Source organism: Branchiostoma floridae, chromosome 9, assembly GCF_000003815.2.
Source record: "Branchiostoma floridae strain S238N-H82 chromosome 9, Bfl_VNyyK, whole genome shotgun sequence".
NCBI classification, from domain to species: domain Eukaryota; kingdom Metazoa; phylum Chordata; class Leptocardii; order Amphioxiformes; family Branchiostomatidae; genus Branchiostoma; species Branchiostoma floridae.
In genome coordinates this window covers 12,338,681-12,359,939 of record NC_049987.1, presented here as the reverse complement: position 1 = coordinate 12,359,939, position 21,259 = coordinate 12,338,681, and the positions used below count along the sequence as shown (strand labels likewise).

Sequence of the window (21,259 nt, the reverse complement as noted above, 5' to 3'; positions counted from 1 at the left end):
TGCAAAGGTGTGATGCTTACCTTCCTGAGGCCTAAGTAATTGGCAAGAAGGTGTGAAGTGTGCTGTTCTAGCCAGGGATTTGTATTCTTAACACAGCTGTAGTTAGTGTACACGTTCTGTATGCATAGGGCAGGTTTGTATCTAGGTACAGTGTACTGAGGAGATATAGCACAAGCAAACTAGTGTTGCAAGGTGTGGGGAGAGATTGTTTAAAAACTGTAATTTGATCACCTGCCTGCATGCCAAGTTATTCTGCATTCTCTATGGTGACATCAGTTGAAATGTACTGCCCGATACTTTTATGGCTTGTATTTCTTCCTCAAAATGAGTGAATGAAACACCTACTTTTCTCGCTCTAAATCACCTTCCAATGAGGAAAAGACAGGTGCCAATAGATATGTCAGCTAGAACATACCTTTCAGTCATGCCCTATACAAGTAGTTGGAAAATGTGCTTCTAATGGAAAAGGTGTGTCACTTAGAGAACAGGCTTGCCTTTATATCAAAAGTGTTCAGATGATCTTTTGTTCTTTGTGAGAGTGGAGTCAATGAACTGTCATGTTTCCCTAAGCATCAATCAAAGTGTGGAACATAATGTCCTATCTCTGATTTCTCTATCTATTAATCACATTAAGTGCTACTACAATTCAGACTTTGCCCACTTTGCAAACATGCTGTATGCAGCAGACTTCAATCAAGTACTGTGTCAATTTGCTTGACTTAACCTCATAAGTATCTATAAATGTCACCATAATTCTTTCCTCAAACCGCAACTGATTTATTGATAAACAACTATGGATGAGAATGTAAAAGTGACATGCAGTGGTATTCTGTAAAACATGGCTACCTATATGCACTTTTCATTGTCTTGCATCCCTCTTAGACCAACGTCAATAATTGGACCAACATGAACTACCCTGCGGTAAACTAAAGATTATTACTTCATGATAAATGTTGAGCTTTAACCATTAGCTGCCATGTAATGATTTTGTGTACAATACATTTCCATTAATGTCTCTTTTAGAACGCAAAGCGTTAAACTTGTTTTCTAATGAATACACCAAGGAGACAAGTTTGTCTCTGTTGTACTTTTTGTCCCACAATTTTTTCTGTCCTGCAAGGACAACAGTTTCCTTTGTAATACCAGTAACGTTATATTGTTCTTCCAATGTTCTGGCAGATAAGTAAAGAGTACTAGTAGAAAATAATGGTACACATAGAATTTGTGGCTCTTTTGATAATTTTCCCTCCACTTTTTGCTGAGCACTGTTTAAGGGGAACACTATTTTATATCATTCCTATAGGTTAGAAGTAGAAGTTGAAGTAGAAGTAGCAGTTAGAAGACTATCTGATCAGAGCAACATTGTAGTACAAACTATTTTAGAATTTTGATTGAATAGGAAAGATTTGAGTGTGTTGAGGATTTTAGTTTGAAGAGACATTATATGCTATGATAATATGGCATATTACTAAATTACGTATAAACATTTGCATCAACATGATGAATTTGATACATGTGTAGTGTTCACTTCAATAGAAAGAGGAAGAGGAAAGGTTTTAGTTTTGTCAACCTCCTTGGTTTTACATGATTTCCATACAAACTAGAATAGAAAGCTCAGTTCCAATCCCTCATCAGTACCCAAATGAACCGTCCCTACCCCAGGTTAAGTACAGGTTACCTGTGGACAGGTAAAACACATTTGGCAGTCTGCCAAGATGTCACCTGAAGTGGGACTTGAGGGGAGACAGTGGCTTTTACCTGGAATCAAACACTTCACAGACCACCCATAGCAAAAGTAACTGCGATATATGTCTACTGTGTAAAGCACCTTGAAGAGAAATGGTAGAAGTACATGAGAGAAAAGAACTGATAAGTTCAGGTGCTTGAAGGCCATCTTACTTCATTCGGTATCCTTGACCTTGTTTGAACATTGAAAAGAGTAGAGTTTAAAAAAAGACAAAAAGTCAGAGATAAAAGAAGTTATTTGTTGCCATATCTGTCCTTTTCATAAAAGGTAAAGTGTAGGAAGTGTTTACCCTTTTTAGTTTGTTTATTTATTAAGCCATGATAGTGATTATTACCATGCCGTTTTATAAACTTTTGTCAATACAATTTTTAAAGGCTTGCCGATCTAATTTTTGACAAGGACAAAACCTCTGTCAATGCAAGAATAGTTTGAGTTATGATGAAAGTAGGAGATGAATTCAGTGATTTCTTCTCATCACAGATGCTTGATTTTTCTGTCAAAAAAACTTGAAAAATATTTACCTTGTGTCAAATGTGTTATGTGAAAACTTGAAGTGCGTTTGCAAGCATTGGATGATCCATGTCTTTCCTTAATGCCCCAGTTCCACTCAGGTATTCTGACCCAGGTGTTTGCCCACACCTCATGTTTCAGCAGGTGAACTTTTGACCCACCTGCCTTTTGTCCAGTGCCTCACCTGTGTGCCGTACCTGTGGGAGGGGGTGGGGCGGGCACGGTCGTGTGAAATGTGTGTCATACAGAGTCGTGTGCAACAGACAGGCACATGAGATGATCAACAGGGAAATATTGACATGTCAAATATACCGTACATGATCATTTGTATGGTCAGCAGTAAAGGGCGGCCGCAAAGAAGATGTTTTCCATGCGGTAATACAGTGATCAAACAAGAAGAGACTGACCTTGAACCTTGGAGGATGGGGATGTGTGGGTATGAACAGAACAGCACAATAGGAAAGGGTCTTGACCTAAAATACTGTACCAATATTTCCATACAGACTAAAACATTCTATTCTTTATCAGTGTATGGTTCCTTAGTTCCAAACTGTATGGGAGCCCAAGTAAAGCTACTGAAATGACACACATACTCCAAAATATTGCTTAGGTTCTGATGAAATTTAAGTCTGATGTAACAGCTCAAATTTCAAAAGCTCCTTCTTTGAATAATATTCCATATAAATGTCCCACTAAAAACTGTAATGTGTACATTTGATTGCAATCTGCACATAAAACCTTTACACAAACTAACCGTAATGTTTCACCCGTCAACTCCAAATACATTTTTCTCCATCATTTCCAACTGCATCCATACATCTAGTTCAGGGAACACAATTACTTTGAGTTGGTACTTCAATATCACCATCAGTGCCAGCTGATACCCAGGTGATTTTCTCACCGCAAGAATGGTGCCGTCTCGTTATTGTCCCATTTAGTTTCATTACGCTGAACTTTCTATCACCATCACTCTGCAGTTAGTGAGCTAAGGTAAAGCCAGGATCAAGGCAATGACTTGGTCTCTGGATCCTTGAACGAAAAAGACTTTGAGATCCTATTACACTTAGATATGAAGTTAGTTTTTGATTGTCTACAGACTGACCTAGAAAGCACATTACTTTGAGGAAACTGCAGATAATACTTCATGACAGGTAGAATTTAAAGAGTCTAGTATATTGATATTTGATATCAATGATACATTTAAATCAATGATACATTAAAATTATGACATTTATAATGTGTCAGACTTTTTTGACCTGCAATGCACATGCTGAACATGTAGAACAAGACATAAATTGACATAAATCTAAGATATTCCTGCAGGAGTAATTTTGTTTTCCTACATGTGTAGCTCTTAATGATACTACATTAAAGATATTTGTAAACTATGCTCTGTCAAGGCATTAGACTCCCTGAGCAATATTCCTAGTTGAATCCATACACAATAAATAGATAAGTCTTTTATTGTCATTCTCTCCCCTGATGTTCTGCACTGAAAGACATAAAAGGCTCTTGATGAAGCAGGTGTTAGCAGTGCGATCATCTGTCACCCTTTAGTCACATTGTGTAAACCACAGGGAATGTCTGTAATGTGGGGAGAGAAGATGAATGGACATCTTTATTTGTTAGAAGCCAATGTTTGAACAGTGATGGCTTCATTTCAATTGAACTTGTGGGGAACTCAGGTGCACATTATTGTCATGAATCAATTGAATCATGATTGTGCACTATAGTAGCTTGGAGCACATCAAATGATTTTCTATGGATTCTGAAGAAAAAGGATGAAAGAAAATTAAGTAGAACCAAGGACGTTACAACGTCCTTGGTAGAACTTAGTAAATTTGGACGAAAGATAAATAATGTTTTCCATTTTTGTTACAGAGAAATAGCAGTTTTGTGCAGTTTATCAATTTTGGTTAATATTTTCAGAGGCTCCAGGGGATGGAGAAACACACAATGTAGGGAGTCACACAGTCTTGCCATCTTTTCTATATACTCTGTAATGATAGTGCTGTACATGTGTACCTTTCCAGGTCAGTATAAAGGAAGAGTAGCCTGTGATGGAGACACTCTCAGACTGCGCTGTAAGAAGAATCACAGACTTGCCATCTACACAGCCATGTACGGACGGGGGCAGGACGGCAGTCTGGAGTGTCCCTCCAATATACCTCAGCCACTCAAAGGTACAGGAGGTTATCTTGCATGTGCACGTATGTTGCAGAGTTTCTTCTCTGACTAACTGCTATGTTGAAGTTTATCAAACGCCATATACAAGTCATAAATTTGCCAAGCATTGTGTTGTATATCTCAAAACTTATGTTCTTTAGCTTACATTTGAGCTTCTTTCAGATAATCAAGAGACACACAGATGTTATCGTCAGTAGTATTTTGTCTTTACCCTTGACCATGAATTTAAAACTTAAGACCTTTTTGATCAGCATGTCATGTTCGGGTTGTGCACATGCAGTGCACCTTTCCTTGTATGAAATACTGGTATGGTGATGCAGTGCCCTCTAGTTTCTCTTCATTGTACTGCAGTGATGGTGTAGCAGGTGTGCTATAATTTACTACAGGGGTTTCGCACTCCTTTCCCACGCCAGCTGAGTACAGTAGTAAATTGTATGGCACCTAGGCAATTTATGTGTCCCCCTTTTGGGTTCATGCCTAGTGATGACAAAGTACTAAAGTACATCATTGCATTAGTAGTAGTTATCTCTCTTGGGTTATACCATTGCCCTTGTCAAAGACATGCATGGTTATTTTGTCCCTTCTACAGAATGCAGATCTCCCAGTGCCTTACAGAGGATCATCCAGCAGTGTCAGGGGAAGCCTCGCTGTGTGCTGGAGGCTGACAGTGGGGAATATGGAGACCCCTGTCCCAGGGGAACCAGGAAGTACATCAGTGTGATTCATACATGTGGTGAGTAGGCAGGAAAAAGGGTGGAAAATGGCATATGCTCAATGACCATGAAACATTTTTGTATGAGCTTGGGCATATATGATAGATAAGTATTCGTACATGTAGGACTGCTTTTTACAGCTTCTGTCAGGACTTGCAATGTACTGGAGAGAGACGAAGAATTATGATGTACTTCAAGGTGTACATTTGTAGTTCTAAGAGCTTTTCCTAGGTGGAGCTTTGTACCAAGTGACGTTGGAGGCACTTATATATATTTTGGGCAGATTTCTTTCCCTCTTCTTACCTCAGATAATGCGAACAGATAATGAAATGGACTGTGTTAAATTAGTCTGGTTATTTTGCCATCAGTTAAGCACATGTCTAAACCTAAGATAGTCTTAGGGAAATCAGTGATCCATGCAGCTGAAAATACTTGCAATGGTTGTTTCTAGTATTTGTTGGCTGCCTTTAGTATGGTCTCTTCAGGTTGCGAACTGGTATATTATAATAAACATTCCCAACAATTTAATGATTGTTTGACAGACAGGTTTTGAAGTGTGCATTGTGTGCACTTCAAATTAAGTATGAACTGCAGATGAAAAAAAGGATATGGAGGAATGGTTTGATATTCTTGTCATTAAAACTGCATGTATGAAAGCAGGACAGGAAGTTGTAGAAGACTTTCAATGGGAAAAACCTACAAAAGGAAGTGCATGCTTTTACTTGCAGCACTACTAGATGTAGATGGCACTCCAATGTTGTCAATAGCAGTGCCGTTGTGGTTCCTAGGGACTGAAACTAACTCTAGTGTTTGTTGTGCCCCATGTCTTTCTAACCTGGGATATGCAATGTACATGTACCTCCTGTGCAGACAGTTTGGTTGGCAGTGAGGTTACCGACAGTTGAGTCCATAGCATTGCCAACTAGCATGCTATGAACATTTGTGCCAAGGTAATGTCAATTATGTTTGTTTGTCAACTTTTTTGCTTTCCATTATGTTGTTGAATACATGCAGATAGTGTAATATCACAGTCCACTTAAACTGTGCTCAGTCCATACCTGGTATAGGGTAAGCTACAGTAACTGTTATCTTGGTAGTAGTGCGTGTAGTGTTCATCATGACCTAGGATGTTGTATGATTGTATGATCTCCAAGAAATACATTGTACATGATTGTACAATGTATCTTGCCTTGAAATGCCTTAGCAGTGTATCATCTTATCTGTATCAGTAGAACTTCTTCATCCCATCTCAGAAAAGTCTTCTGTATTATGGGCAGGAAACGAATACCAGTAGTCAGTGTTTCAGCAGTAATGTTATATGCTTAAAATTCCATCGGCCTACTCTGTGTGGTAAACTCAGTAGTTGGATAACCCGAAATCGAATCCTTACCTCATTACAGACACTTTTGTGGATATCCCATCCTCCAATTAACCCATTAGCATACCACAACATGTTTACTTTTTTAGTTTTATCTTCCTGCTATTTTGAAACCTGAAGAGGCGAGGAGACAGACAACTGACCTGCTGAAACATCAGCAGCTCTGGTGTACAGATCTACTGTTTGTTGTGTCTCATGGTGGCCACACTTGGGGAATGTCTCCTGATGTGTGCCAGTGCTGCAGAAGTAAGGTCTGGGGTGGCAGAAGTCAGGAGCTGACAACAACTGACAATTGTTCACACTGGCCCTAACAGTCACCTTATACATGTAGTTCCTGCTGCAAAAAGTTCACATTACCTGATGAGTGTGCCCAAAATCTGCAGTGTTTGGTTCAAGTCTCTACAGCTCTAGTGGTTGGGATTTCTTTGGTTTTGTCAAGCTTATAAGGTATGATTTTTGTTGTTGTTATTATGTTTTAGCATCATCCCATCATTGATATGAAGCTTAAAATGCCACCCTTCCTAACAGTCCCATAATTTAAGCTATTTTATTAAGTATGGTAGATTGGTTGGTGTAGCCCATTCTAGAATTGAAGGTCCACTGTTACCTATTAGCTTTTAGCTGTGTCCATTCTGCCAGAGAAAGAGTTTGGCTTTCCAGTTTAAAGAAGTCTCCCTCACTTAACTTTTGTGGAATGAAATAAGGTCACAAAAAGACAGAAACATTTTAACTAACTGGTCTGAAACAACAAAATATCATCAGTCTGCCTAATGGTACCAGTGCAGATGTCTTGGCAGTGACTGGTGGGCTGAGGTGATGAGAGACAGTCCAGGTCAGAAATCTGCTCTGGGCTCTGTCTGGTTCTTCCAATCAATACTTTTTTCTTCATGAGCACTGTTAACTCTTGACAGAGAAAATGCCAAAATCAAAAATCTTCCCTCTTGAAGGTTTTGAGACCAGTAATTTGTATCTATTCTAGTAATTTATCCTCATGCTTTTTCTTTTTGTCCCGCCCTCCCATCACAACCTCTCTGTAGTCTACCCCCTCATTACTTAGAAATCATTGTGTATTGTCCAAAGTCCTTTAAGTCTTTTGGATCTTAAAAGGAACAAAACCCCTGTTACAGTGTAGGTAATGCCTCAAATCTGCCTCCTCAGAGCAAAGTGCTTATTTATTCAAAGCTGACAGACAGACTATAAGCTCAAGTAATCTAAAACACACAAGACGTTTTGCAACTTCAACATAGGTGTTGATAAAAGTCAAGTTAGGAGCTTGTTGTCATGGCAGTGTAGTATGTACCTGTCAGCTTCTGTATTTACTCAATACTCAAGTGTTACATTCAGTAACCAGCCTTTGTGGTAGAAGTCAGGTGACGAGAAACTGTCAGATCCAGAAATGTGCCCACAGGGTGGGATACCTTAGGGTTGGCTGATGTTTTGAAGTTCAATGCCAAAGGGAAGTGGCTGTTCTGAAACCACAAGAAGGAAAGGCTGTGGTTCTCCAGGAGACAGGAGATCATCCATTCTTGAAGAAGTACATGTAAGTAGCTCCTTGTAGACTGTGTTTAGATACTGTGGTTGAAGTCTCCTTGGTGGGATGAGTGCTTGTAAAGGTGTGGTACCTGAGGCAGTTATTGGGCTATGGATAGTCTTCAGCAGGTGGTAATAGGGCCTGAGAGTACATACAATTTACATACAATTTACATGTACCATCAGTGTGTACTACATGTAGCAGGACCAGTTGACTTAGTGATTTTGACTTTTGTGAAAGGTAGTTTGAATAGTGGATGTGATTTGTATGAGAACTATTTTTGTGGGCAGAGAGATTCACTTCATCTGATTAATGTTCATTATGTTTCCTGAAATCTAAAGGGATATTAGTCACTTCATTTGAAAGGCCACAGGTCCATTCCAAGACACTGTGCAGGTATTTCAACAATATTTGTGATATTTTAGAATTATTGTCATTATTGTTAGTGATTAGAATGTGGGGCAGTTTCAGTAATGTCCAACAAAATCCACACAAAATGTAGATGAAATCCACACAAACCCACAGTAAATGTCCTGACATTCTGGTTTACTCAGGTTGTGGCCCATCAACTTTCCCACCCCCATGGCATGTTGTATGTTTGTAAAAGACCACAACAGTGAGGGCTGCAGCTCCCCAAAGGTATTCTGTATATCCCAGGGTGCACTAACTTCCCCTTTCTGCAGTTTGGGCTGACAAGGTGAAGCTTGTAAGCTGAGTGATGGACAGTTACTATGCACTGTGAGAGTCTGTACATGGAAGCTGGGGCATAGGAATTACTTAAAGGTTTTGTGCCTATTTGACTTTATTGTTTCCTGTAGGGAAAATTAGTCGTAATGCTGTCCCAAACCAAACAAACCAACTAACATGCATATACGTTTTTTTTTTTTTTCAGCAAAGAAACTTCGGACACGTTTTTCATTCAATGTAAACAAACCTGCCTTTCATGGCAACTGGCAACTTGGTTCATGATCAATTTTATGAAAATATTTGAGTGTTTTCGGTGTATTGCCAATTACGTGTTATTCCTTTTAAGGTGAAAATACAGCATATCAGATACTATCTTATCTAGTTTAACACAGAAGACCTTACAAGCACTCTCCTGTGCTTGTCACTCCTCCCCAAACCAATGCTCTCTCACATTCTGCTGTTCAGTGGAATTGTTGAAAGGAGGGCTGGGTGGCTGGGTGATGAACTCTGTCTCCAAACTAACAACAGTCAGAAGAATGTACATGGCAAGCACCTGTTATCAAAGTTCCCACATAAAGTTAGCATTGTTACAGATCATGACTCCTGGCCTTGCTGTACTTTGTTACTTCTGACAGGAACAACAGGTGAGACAGACAGGAATGCTTTCATCTGTTGTAGGGAGTCCAGAGGAAACACTTGTTGCAGCCCTTGAGAGATTTCTTTAACCCAGAACAGGTGAACTTGTGTGAAAGAATGGGCAGGACTAGTGTCTAGGATTGACCTTCTTCATGCATTCTTTTTTACGGTATTTGTGTTACTTAGGTGGTTGTTTTTGACAGTTGTAATGTTTCTGTGTGGTAGTCATTGGCAAACTAGCTGTCAAGCCATCAGAAACAGAAGCCACAAGTAAACCACACAAACTACATATAGGCCATTTCTTGGAGGGTATAGCTCTGTGTAGAATTCCAAGCAATTTATTTTCTAAAATACAAAATGTAAGTCCTAAAAGCGTAAATTGATTGGTCATTACTCTCCATATTTCTGTGGCATTAGGATGAGAGTAATTTCCCCCAGGTAAAGATCGGGTGTTCCAGTTACATGTAAGTGAAGTACACCTTGGATTGCAAGCTGGACTTTGGCTGAAACCTTAATTGGAGTAAGAAGTGTTCTAGAGGCTTGCCAATCTTCAGTCTGTGAGCAGCAGAATCAGCTATAATTTCCCTCAGGGGAAGAAGACAGAAAATTCTCATGCTCTACTTGAACAGCAGCAAGTGCATTAAAATTTGCCCATTTTAGAGGAAGAAAATGAAAGAAAAGCAACCTTCTTAATATTCTGGTCCTATAATTGGTGCACACAACATGTCTACTATGTATACAGTAGTTCAGTACAATCATTTTATATCACTTTCCTGCAAAATGCCTATGGAGTCACAGGAAATCCCCTTTGATGTTCTGCATGTGGAAAAGTGTGGTTAACTGGAAAGTGCGTTGGTTTGATGTCAAATCCGTTTCCCCACCAGTGGCTAGGCTTTAGTGTGGAGTCTGTGGGAGACAGGATGAATGAGTTTCCCCAGAGAACAGGAGTGCGGAGGAAACCTGCTGTAATGTAGACTGTTAATCCCTCAGAAGGGGGAACCTTTACACCAGTCTTCTCAGGTCTGCAAGAAATGATACTGTATATCATCTCATCCATTACATACTTACTTACTTACCATTAGGCAACCTTACGCCCATTCCATGTTTTGTTGAATTGCCTATTGGAAGAAAATTATGATAAGAAAGACGTGAAATAATTCTGACTTTCCTTTACAGACAAATTTGTATGTTATGTGATTTTCTTATCTATAAGGAGCTTATTTCATCATGTTATCTTTTTAATGCAAGTATGTTAAGTTTTTAACTTATATATGAATCAACACCTGTTAGCGCTGCCATGAACTTGGAGATTGCACTATCAATGAATTAACAAATGTTATTACTGTATTATGTGTGGAAACTGTCATGAAAGTACATGACTCAAACTTCAAAGGAAAGAAAGACCTAATTATAAAACAGAAAGGTTTTCAAAAGACAATTCTTTGTCATTGAAAAGTGATAAATGAAATAGGCTTTTCTTTTTCTCCAGATGAATTGTTCCAATAAAAAATACATTGTATTATCTAAAGTTTAGAATCAAGTAGCTGTGGCCCTATGTGGCCCTACTGGTTTGCAGGACACAGGTTTAACATTTCACACAGACCTTTTATAGTAGTATTGTACGTAAAGGTGAACAAACTCATTATAATTTTATCTATAGAACAATGTAGATTCCTGGTACTCTCTGCATCAGAGGAGTAGATAACAACCAAGATAAGGTGATATACATGTATGATCATATTTGATATTCTTATCATGGGAGATTAACTGCTGGGGTAACTGGGGTCAAAATAAACACGTCAGCATTAGAACCTGCTTTAGATTAATCTTCAGGATCTTTGGATCATATGATTATGAAGGTCAATGGTCTAACTCTGACGGTGACTATTACTCCAATTCGTTCACCTTCAAAAGATATTAGTGCTAACCTTTTACTAGTAATCAGTATGATATTACTTAAAGTACCAATAAGATGAAAATAACAAGCACAGAGAATTGTTTCAGAACTGTTATTTGCTTAAGAAGCTTGAAGTCTGCATGTCAACATACATTGAGTTTCTTTAGAACAAGGTTTATAAAGCAATATCTCAGGACTGATGTAATAACAACCTGGCTGTACTTTGGGCCACAGATAATCTTACCCGTGAAGGTCAAACTCTCAAGATGATTTTTGTTCCAGTTTGCATGCCATAAGAGGATTGGAGTTTACCTTTGCCAGGAATGTCTATCACTCCATATTGAAGTTTTTGTCACCAATATTTGTCAATACTGTAAATGCAGAAATTTTTGCTGTGGTTTTATGTTAATAGTTTTCGCGGTGGCCGTTTCCCGTTGAACTCAAAACCATCACAAACATTTTCCCACTACAGTATGGGGCTATAGTATATAGCACTGCTGCGAACACTCCATTTTCCCGCTACAGCGAAATTAAATCCTGTAAACATAAATGCATTTACAGAAGTTTTGAGTCAGTTGTTGATTTACTTGAACATAACTTTGAAATAACCTTAAATGCTTCCAGCAAATAGCAAATTCATGAAATGAGCACTTTATTCCACATATCCATATTGCTTTTCCTGTCCTGGAGAAATATTTCCTGTAATGTTTCCTGTCCAAGTCCACATTTCCCACCTGAAATAACCTTAAATGCTTCCAGCAAATAGCAAATTCATGAAATGAGCACTTTATTCCACATATCCATATTGCTTTTCCTGTCCTGGAGAAATATTTCCTGTAATGTTTCCTGTCCAAGTCCACATTTCCCACCCAAATGCCCAGTGGACAAGCTATGGGCACGCTCCTGATGCAAAATCCCTCCCACCTCTAGTCTGAAGGTCTTCCTGCTAAGTTAAAGGTCAGTTTGTTGTGATGTCTTCAGGGAAGGCTTTACCAAGCCTGGGAGGAAACATGACTCCATGAACTTTGGGATTCTGCTGTGCTGGTGTTGGTTTTGGCTGGAGAAGTGTTTCTGTAAGATCCATGGTGTGGTTGGCTTCCTGGCTTCTCAGGAAAATATTGCTGGCATTTGAATCCCACAGTAGGTTAGGGACTGGGAGTAGAGGGCAGGAAATTTAGAGGCACCTCAGAAGACTGTTGGAAAGACCTTTCAGCTGCAGTATCTCAAGTCTGTGGACTGCTGAGGAAGCTGCACTTGTAAGGTGTATTGCTTACACTTTGGAAGGTGTGTATGGTCTTAGGTGTAAAAAATTCTCTCATTGGTTTACAAATTTTGTTGTTGATGGAAAAACTTACTTGGAAAAATTAAATGTTGCAGAGAACTGCAATGATTTTACCAACATAAATCTCTTGTTGGGGCATATACTCTATCTGAATAGGTTAATATGTAGTACATAAAACACAGTTACAGAAGGACATATCCTAAAAATCACCTTAATTGATGAAAGCTGTCATGAATATTTTCGCTAGAAAAGTATGAATGACATATATACAGGTATATATTGTGAGGATAATCTTTTGGGGTGTTGACAGTCAATATATCAAAGAGTACACTGATTTTATTAAAAGTGTAGAGTAAGATTCCATCCTACATGTAGTCGCATGAAAAGCTAAATAACTGAAAGCAATGTAAGAAGGGCCGGATTGGAAGGGAATTGGGTTGGATACCTGAGGAATCCAGATGATAGCACCATACAAGTTGGGAACAGGAAAGGTTTAGCAGGGGAAACCCAATGACATCACACTTCACATTGGTTAGTTATTAAAAGAAGCCAGCAGGAGTACAAGAAACTCATTATAACAAGCTGTTTCAAATTTACTGGCAATATTTTCACTTCATATACTTTTAAGAGAACTTGTGCTAGCTCTGAATGTTCAATTTTTGTTTTGTACTGTTCAGAATTACATCTATCGGTGTCGGCTGTTTTTCATCCTTCAAAAATTGCACGTGATCTACAGCTTTCACCCATATTAATCCCTGACATGCCAGATTTCTGTATCAAATTAGTCAAGCAATGTAGCAAACCTGTAGGCAATGGCAGCTAGTTATATCGCATATCTTACTGCAGGCAATATTGAGAGTTATTCAATAAAAGACCCCTAAATCATGTTTAATTTAGAAAGTTTCACTTGTCTGTAGTTCTAGGTACCGGTAAAAATGGGATGGTTATCATATTAATTAAATGTTCGTAACAGTAAAACCTGAATCCAGTGCCTGTTTCTTGTTCTATTCTGAACTTGCGCAAGGCACTAAAATGAATCCTTGCCTGTGGGTATATCTACAAGCTTGTTTGTCATATCTTACATTATACATGCAAAGTCTGGGCACTTTTCTCCTCCTCTCTAGTGGCTTGTGCTATGGATTGGCCTGGATGTTTGGTGTCAGGAATGACCCTGATTAGAAGCCCACCCCAGGATACAATTACACCACTTGTTTGAGAGAAGTCCCCCCCTTCCCTGTGGGCAGAGGTCACCAGAGATGAATGCTTCATTTTACACCTGTTCATCATTCTGACATCCCCACCATTCGGCCTCATACATCTCCTAGCCTAGCTGTAAAAAGGGTCATGTGTCTTGCTACTGTAACTTAAGCCTCCCATTTTATTTGATTTGCTGCATTGATCCATTCTTCATGGCCTACTTGCAGCAGTGTGAGATTGAGCCCTTGAGCCCTTCATGTTTTAAAAACTTGAAAAAGTACATGAAGGTGAAGGTGATATTTTCAAATGCCAGATTTATCTTTGAGCTGTATTCATCCTCAAGTTATCTGTGGGGAAAAGAACCTTATTTAACCATAATATCCTGTATCCAAGGGTAGTATGAGGTCTAATATGATTACGAACTGAGAGTTTCTGAAGAAAGTGGCACTGATCACTGAACGAAAAGTGACTTATGATGTGCACAAAATGCAAATCGTGTAGGTCAATACTGATTACGTCTGCAGCGTAACCTTCTCCTTGCCAATGTTGCAATCAGTAGAAATTTCTCACATGAATGCATCCACAGCGGGAGAAAGTTTAGATTATCAGTCTGCAAGAGAGTCTTGCTATGGAAAGCCAAGGAGATGGCAGAGTCAGCACTGGAAAGCTATTCAGCACCAAGGAGGTGGGAAATCTAGATACATGTATATGGTGCAGTTACACGCAGCATGGGGACTTCGCAACTTAAGTGAAAACCACCCCCTTGTTAAAGTTCAAATTGGAGGGTATGTACAAAAGAAAGTTCTTTTGGCTGAAATCGAATTAGGTTTATAAAAGTTTTCCCAAGTTTTGTTAAAAGCAATTTAAGCTTCCCAGGAATAGCATTTAGCTCAATACTGTACTGTTAGGCCCATATTCATCATAGAAAATGAGGTGAGATTGGCTATTACCGAGAAGGTCGTGTGCTGTAACCTTCGTTTATCCCAGATGGCTGCATTGGCCTAGTCTGGTCTAAATGCAGGTTTAGAGTGTGTCAAATGTCATGTGCTTCTACTCTCAGCCTGCCTTGTTGGACCGGCACAAGTCTAGCCTGCTGTAAGATTTCCACATCTATTACTTGTTTCTCGAACAAGCTAGCCCTTGATAATAGCCTACAGCTAGTTGGGTAGTATATCTCTCTATATAGCCAAATAAATCAAATCAAATCAAAACCCTGAGTAAATGTGTATAACATATAGCTTTATCTAGAGATACTAGCAGTGCAAAGTTTGTATTAGATTTTGCTTTTCCACTCTCAGTTTCATAAAAAGATCTCAAGGGATCAGGTATGCATGTTAGAATCACATGGTTGAAAACAGGCTTAGTCTACTTTATATCAGGAGACCATACTGTATTGGTTGCAGACACATTTCTCCAAATTGGCTTCAGCTCTTCGGGTCAACAGACTGCCATGTGATGTACAGATAACTTCCTCCGTTCATATTGCCACCAAAGCTACCATTACCAGGAAACATGGAAGATAAGAAATGCTTTGATGGACAAACACATGACTAGTCGACTATACTGTATCTATGCAGAGGCCACAACAATGTATGAATATCACTTCACAGCTTTGCTGCTTGGTTTCTATAACCAAAGTAAGCTGTCTGGCGCCAGTGTCTAAGTTTGTTGGGCTATGCTCATTTAGATCAAAATTTAGAACTGCAGTTGCCCTTTTGATATTTCAGACACTGGTTAGACCTTAATCATAGCCAATCTTTTACTATACTTTGTATGCAGGTAAGAGCCTGAACTTTTATGGTTTTCTTAATAAGCTTCTTTGTGTGGAGATGGCATATCCAGGACTGTAATACCATCACGTCCTTTTAAGGTTTTGTACAGTTTGGCAGGCATTTGGGAAAGTAGAACATATGGTCAGTAAGATAAACTACAACATAGAAGATATAAATAGTTCTTACTTCCCTGGCATTTTGGTAAGGTTTGCCAATAGATTGGGCTGCCGTGTGTGTCTGATGGATGCAGAGGTACACTTGAAAAGTAGATTATTATTCTATGAAAGTCTGGGAGTTGATGTTGGTGATTCTGAATCTTGAGGAATGTTTAGCTTATACTATAAGTCTGTTTCCTGTACCATTCATTAACATCATGCCTGAGAACTTCCACTCAAATTGTTATCATCTACAAATGTATTTGAAGCTGAAAGACAAGATAGTAGCATAAACAACCATACCGTAAAATACAGAGGAGTCATGATTGTAAGTGTTGATAAATGTGAGTGGAAGGCATTTCAGCACCAGGGACATTATGTTTCATACCATCCTCCCACCAACTATTTTTGCCATGAGAAACACTAGATATAAGAATCTGATTGGCATCCTGACTCTTTCATTTGTGTGACAGATTCTGTATACCCTAAAACAGACTTTTTCAACTTGATATCCTTCATGACCCAACAACATTGCCACTGAGGTGCTTGGTGTTTTCAATTTCTAACTTTCCTGACTGATAAGTGTTGCACATCTAATCGTTTTGATGTGCATTCCTTGTAGCACTGACAGATTGTTTTTGCCCCTATCTCCAAGAGGCACATGGAATGTTTCGTGTTATGGTATCATTAGTTTTATTGCTGACTCCTTAACTTGACGAGCAGTCTTACCACAGGGGACAGATACTGATAATCCTTTTGTAGTATTGACGGAACCATTCCAAAGGGGATGAGATGTGATTACTTGTATGCCAAGTTTTATAGTCAGTCCAGGGACATAAAAAGTGTAGTCAAATGATTCTTGCTTGTGTAATTTAGTAGTCTCTACCAGACTGAGTTGGCCGGCCACCCAGAAGAAACATGAACCTTAGTGTGGACAAACTTCCCTGGCAATTTCCCATGTTTTTTGCCAAATTTGATGATCCCTGTACCCAGAAGAAGGCCTGGTGGAGGCTAGTATTTTAGTGGGGGAGGGGGAATTGTTTACAAATGTACAATGTACATTTTTCTCTTCAGTTTTCGGCACCAAATTTGTATTGGTTGCAACATGAAATAGCAGGGAGAGAGGTAGATCATTCTTGTGATCCTAGAACTAAGCTAGAAGCTTTCCTTTCTTCTTTCCAGACAGGAAGTCATCATGCACTTTCGTGCGCTATAATCAGGGCATTTTGCAGCTCGTACTTGATTCATGTCTGCTGTCCAGGCCTGTATTCTCTCCTCGCCTTGCAGGAGACCACCTTCTCTGATGACAAATGCCACAATCTCCCAGATCCCTTTCAGCAAAGTTTCACCCAACAGGTACGGACTACTGGGTCATGGCTCGTTTTGTGCCTAACCATGTTATCTAGATGGGATTCCTGCTGTGACAATACCGGCTCTGTATTCAGTCCCTGCTAGTTTCCGCTGTAGATTAGTTTGTGTCATGTGGCGACTGAGTAGATTCTTAGAAGAGAGTGGCAAACTCAACTTCTGTCTCGCATGGCTTCAGATTTAGTAATAGGTTTACCTTTTAAAGCATGTTATGTAAATCAGCTTTAAATGTCTGCAAAAATACAGGTCCCATCAGCTTAACTTAACATGCAAGAGGAGGCATAGTAGCAAAACTTCAGAAATGTCACCATTTTCTGTGACACTGGCTAGCTGAAGCAAATGTCAGCTACTGGTACATGTACTAGTAGATGCTTTGCACGCGGAAGAAATAAATCAGTAAACATTTCTAATTTTTAGGAACATCTATTGGGGAAATGATCAGCTATGAATGTATTTCCGCTTTGGTGATGACCCTTAGATGAGTGAGTAAAAAAACAGTAAGGCAGGGAATTCCTTGAGGCTTCCTTCAAAACTGTAGATTACAAGTCTGGAAATCCATTTACTTCAAAGATGACAAGTAGATTAAAATGTAGTGCCACACTGGAGGCAGTTGTGGATGATATATGTGTCACCGGCAGGCCCTTCAGCACCAAGGCCAGCCCAGTAAGAATGGCTTTTTCTATTGAATCTTCAATGTACATCTTGCCACATGACAGACCATACCAGCTAGTTTTCTGTGATAGCTATCCAAACATGAATGTGCCAACGCTAATGATACATTCTTTCTTGGTCTACAAAGTGACTTAAGTATGCTATAGCTATATAGACTGATTTGGGCATGTTAGAAAACCAATATTTCAGTTCTTTTACTGAATGTTTCACATTATGTCTTTTACAATTATTTCTGTCTCAATTCATGTAAAGATATTTGACTGAGATTCCAGGTCTCCATGGACCTTCCTAATTTGACATGATGAAAGTTTTACCCTGGTTGTGATAGATAAGATTCAGCAGCACTCATGGTCTATTATCACTTTCTCTCCTCCCCACTGTACTTGAGCGGCATCTTGTTTCTCTCTGAAGAAAATTGCATCTAATTGTAGCCCTGGGTTGGGTTGCATACCTACAAATCTTTCTAACCACACGGGGAAAGCCAGCTCTTCCCTAGTGCTCATGTTTATGCATTACTCATTATCTATGCTGAGATTGAGTGGTATGTATAGCCTACACAGTTGCATGGCAATGCTGATATGGTAATAAAGCTTTTTTTACAGCTTGAATATCTGTCCAAGTTTTCCACACTGAATCATGATTTGTTTGTAATTGCTACAAAATGCATATGTCAATTTTCTTTTTCAAGCTTCTACAAAACTTAGAACATGATCGGAAACCTAGCATAGAGATTTTAGTAGCAAGACATACTGAACTTTTGATATGGTCCCCGCTTTTTGAACAGTAAAAGGTACTGCCATTTATGGGCTGAGGTTAGCCACTGAATTCCTAATCAGTAGGAGATCATATAGGTAAAACCATCACTTACACCCGGCCCTTTGTTTCTAATGGCTTCCAATGTTTAAACATGAATGGTAGTTTACTGCCATATTTAACTGTGGCTTGTGTTATATTACTGGTATGTATATAAGAGTTTTGTTAGGTATTTTCAACTGTGAAGGACTCTCCTAGACATGTAGCTGACAAAGATTGTAACAAATTCTTTGTTTTTCTAATCACAGAATTCGATTTGCAGTAGAGGCATGAATATGGAGAATGTCATTGCAACATCAAAATAAATGATGTATGTATGATAAAATCAGTAATGTATTATTGCCCCTGGCTTTCCCCATGGCAGAATCCCCTGTCCTTGTTTTGTACCTTTGGGCACAGCTCTAAAATCCTGCCAAAGCCCAGGCATCAATCTAGTTATCGACATTGTCTTCATGGTTATATTTCAACACCTGCAGACAGGTTCATCCTCCCATTCTGTCATGTGACATTGATTACTCAATATCAAATCACAAATATTTCAAAATGAGCCAAGTTTCAATATCCTTTCAAATGATAGACTAGCTTGAAAATTTTCCAAGAAGACTTTTGCTTGTTCTATAACCAAGGGTGACAGGTTGCATGATGATATCCTGCACTGATAGAGCAGCAATGTCATAGGGGAAATGAGTATAGTTTAGATTGTGTAGATTTTAAACCGTTACAATCCCTTAACTTGAACTGTGTTTGACTGTGGTACATGTAATTTGTTCCAGTTTGTGTCACTAAAGGGGATGTTGTATGGTATTCATCTGTACAATGGTTGGTGTCCCCTGACTCCTAATCTATTTAATGTGGAAATGTAGACTATAGTCTGGTGGTGTCCCTGGGATGTTAGCAGTCTCGTGGGGTCCCTGCTGTCATCTCTACATCCAATTTGGTGTCAGGCTGTTCCCTTGGTAATATGCAAATGAATCAAATTGATACAATATTAGAGCTGCTCCATAGGCAAACACTCCAAAAGCAAAAGGGGACTTTGATACAGAACTAATCAGCAGACAATATGGAGATGTTGACAAAATATTCCATAAGAAAGGTTTGGTAGTGTGAATTGTAGAATGAGGGCTGTGAATTAATTTACAAAATGAGATGTATAGACTGAGCAATTTATCATTTTCAAGGTTAATGACATTTCATCACTGGAATGTTGGCAAACATGCAATAAGATTGAACCACATTGACATTAAAGGGGTTGTCCTTGGTACCTACTGACGGCTAGATCATTATGGCTATACATTTGTATCATTTTTTGGTAAACCATTTTAGGTTTGGCACTAGAAAAAATTAGATATGTGACTGACCTAATACACAAACATTCATAATAGGAAATGAGTTATTTGTTCCAATAATGACAAGAAATGGCGCAAAGTAATATCTTCCTTCCTCCTGAGATTTTGGTAAAATATAGCTGTATAAAAAGGATGCAATAGCACTTAAAAGTCTTTTAGTCGAGTACATGCATAAGTTGATATACGTCGTGTGTCTTGAAGGTTACGTGCAGGACAGATGACTGGTCCATATTTTTGAGTGGGCTGTCTGAAGATGGAAAACACATGAGCCCATAAAGTAAGGCGGTAGCTCATATTTTATTGCACCATATTTTATGATTGGAATTTTGATCTTGTCTATCCTACCTGCAAGTGGTAACAGGTGTTTTTGCCAGTAAAGAGCATTGTATATATAATGTAGATGATGATGGATTGGAACATAACATGGGTAGTGCCAGAAATCTTGTATTTTTATCTGGCAGACGGCAAAGCATTTTATGGAGCTTTTTTTCTTGGGAACATCTTGCAATGTAATATAGACTACAAATATCTTCATGGATTCACAAGTAGAATGCTCTATGTATATGAAAAGCATGGCGTATATGTATATCAAGACATTTTGGAAAGTCTTGGGCTTCTTATGAATCACAGAATTCAACTTTAGCTTTTATATGAGGAAAGATTTTGAATATCCACATTGCTACATGTGGCTCTGCAGGTCACAGATTTGCCTAATTCCAACCGTAGCGGCCACATTTTGCATTCCCTAGAAAATTGACGGACCAATCATGATCATCTGGCAAACAAGTAGTCAAGGTTATGTTGTCTAATCACAACCCACCCTCTGGTCATTTACAGCTTGTACCTTTATTGCCTGGTATGTATGCAAAAACACTGGGGTGTTTTTTATGGATAGCCAGTGGAGAAGTTCCCCACCCCTGTGATACAATGGCACAGCCCATGTTTGGTATGCAGTAGCAGTACCTGTGCACTGGGTTTTATAGGAGGTTCTCATCGCGTGAGCTCCTGCCCAACGTAGACCAGAGGTGAGTCACTTTAGCCATTTCCCGCTCTCCTCCGCAGGAATATGGTACTTTAGACAGGTGATATGTACCACACAGTCACTTGGCCGTCATTTGTGGACCATCTGAGATGATGGTGGATGGACCCTCTCATGTTTAGATGGCTTTGGTATATGCTCTATTCACTGTGGGTTGGGACCTTACAGTCAACTGTAGCTTGAATTGGTCGGTGAAGAATAATTTTCCCACATGAAAAGCTGCTAACGTCTACCATATTCTAAGAAGTCATTCCTGAATGATCTGTAATAAAATTGCCATATGGAAACAGGTGTATTTCTGTCCCCCTTTGTATTGTATAGTTCTTCAG

General features: G+C 39.1%; 1 protein-coding gene across 1 annotated transcript in view; it reads left to right on the top strand.

Moving 5' to 3' along the window:
- Window positions 1-21,259, top strand: part of LOC118422475 (protein eva-1 homolog C-like) — an 89,151-nt gene that overhangs the window by 26,877 nt on the left and 41,015 nt on the right. Inside the window, exons 4-5 of the mRNA XM_035830084.1 lie at window positions 4,291-4,440; window positions 5,034-5,177. Coding sequence (XP_035685977.1) covers window positions 4,291-4,440; window positions 5,034-5,177 — 294 coding nt within the window. The remainder of the gene's footprint in view (window positions 1-4,290; window positions 4,441-5,033; window positions 5,178-21,259) is intronic.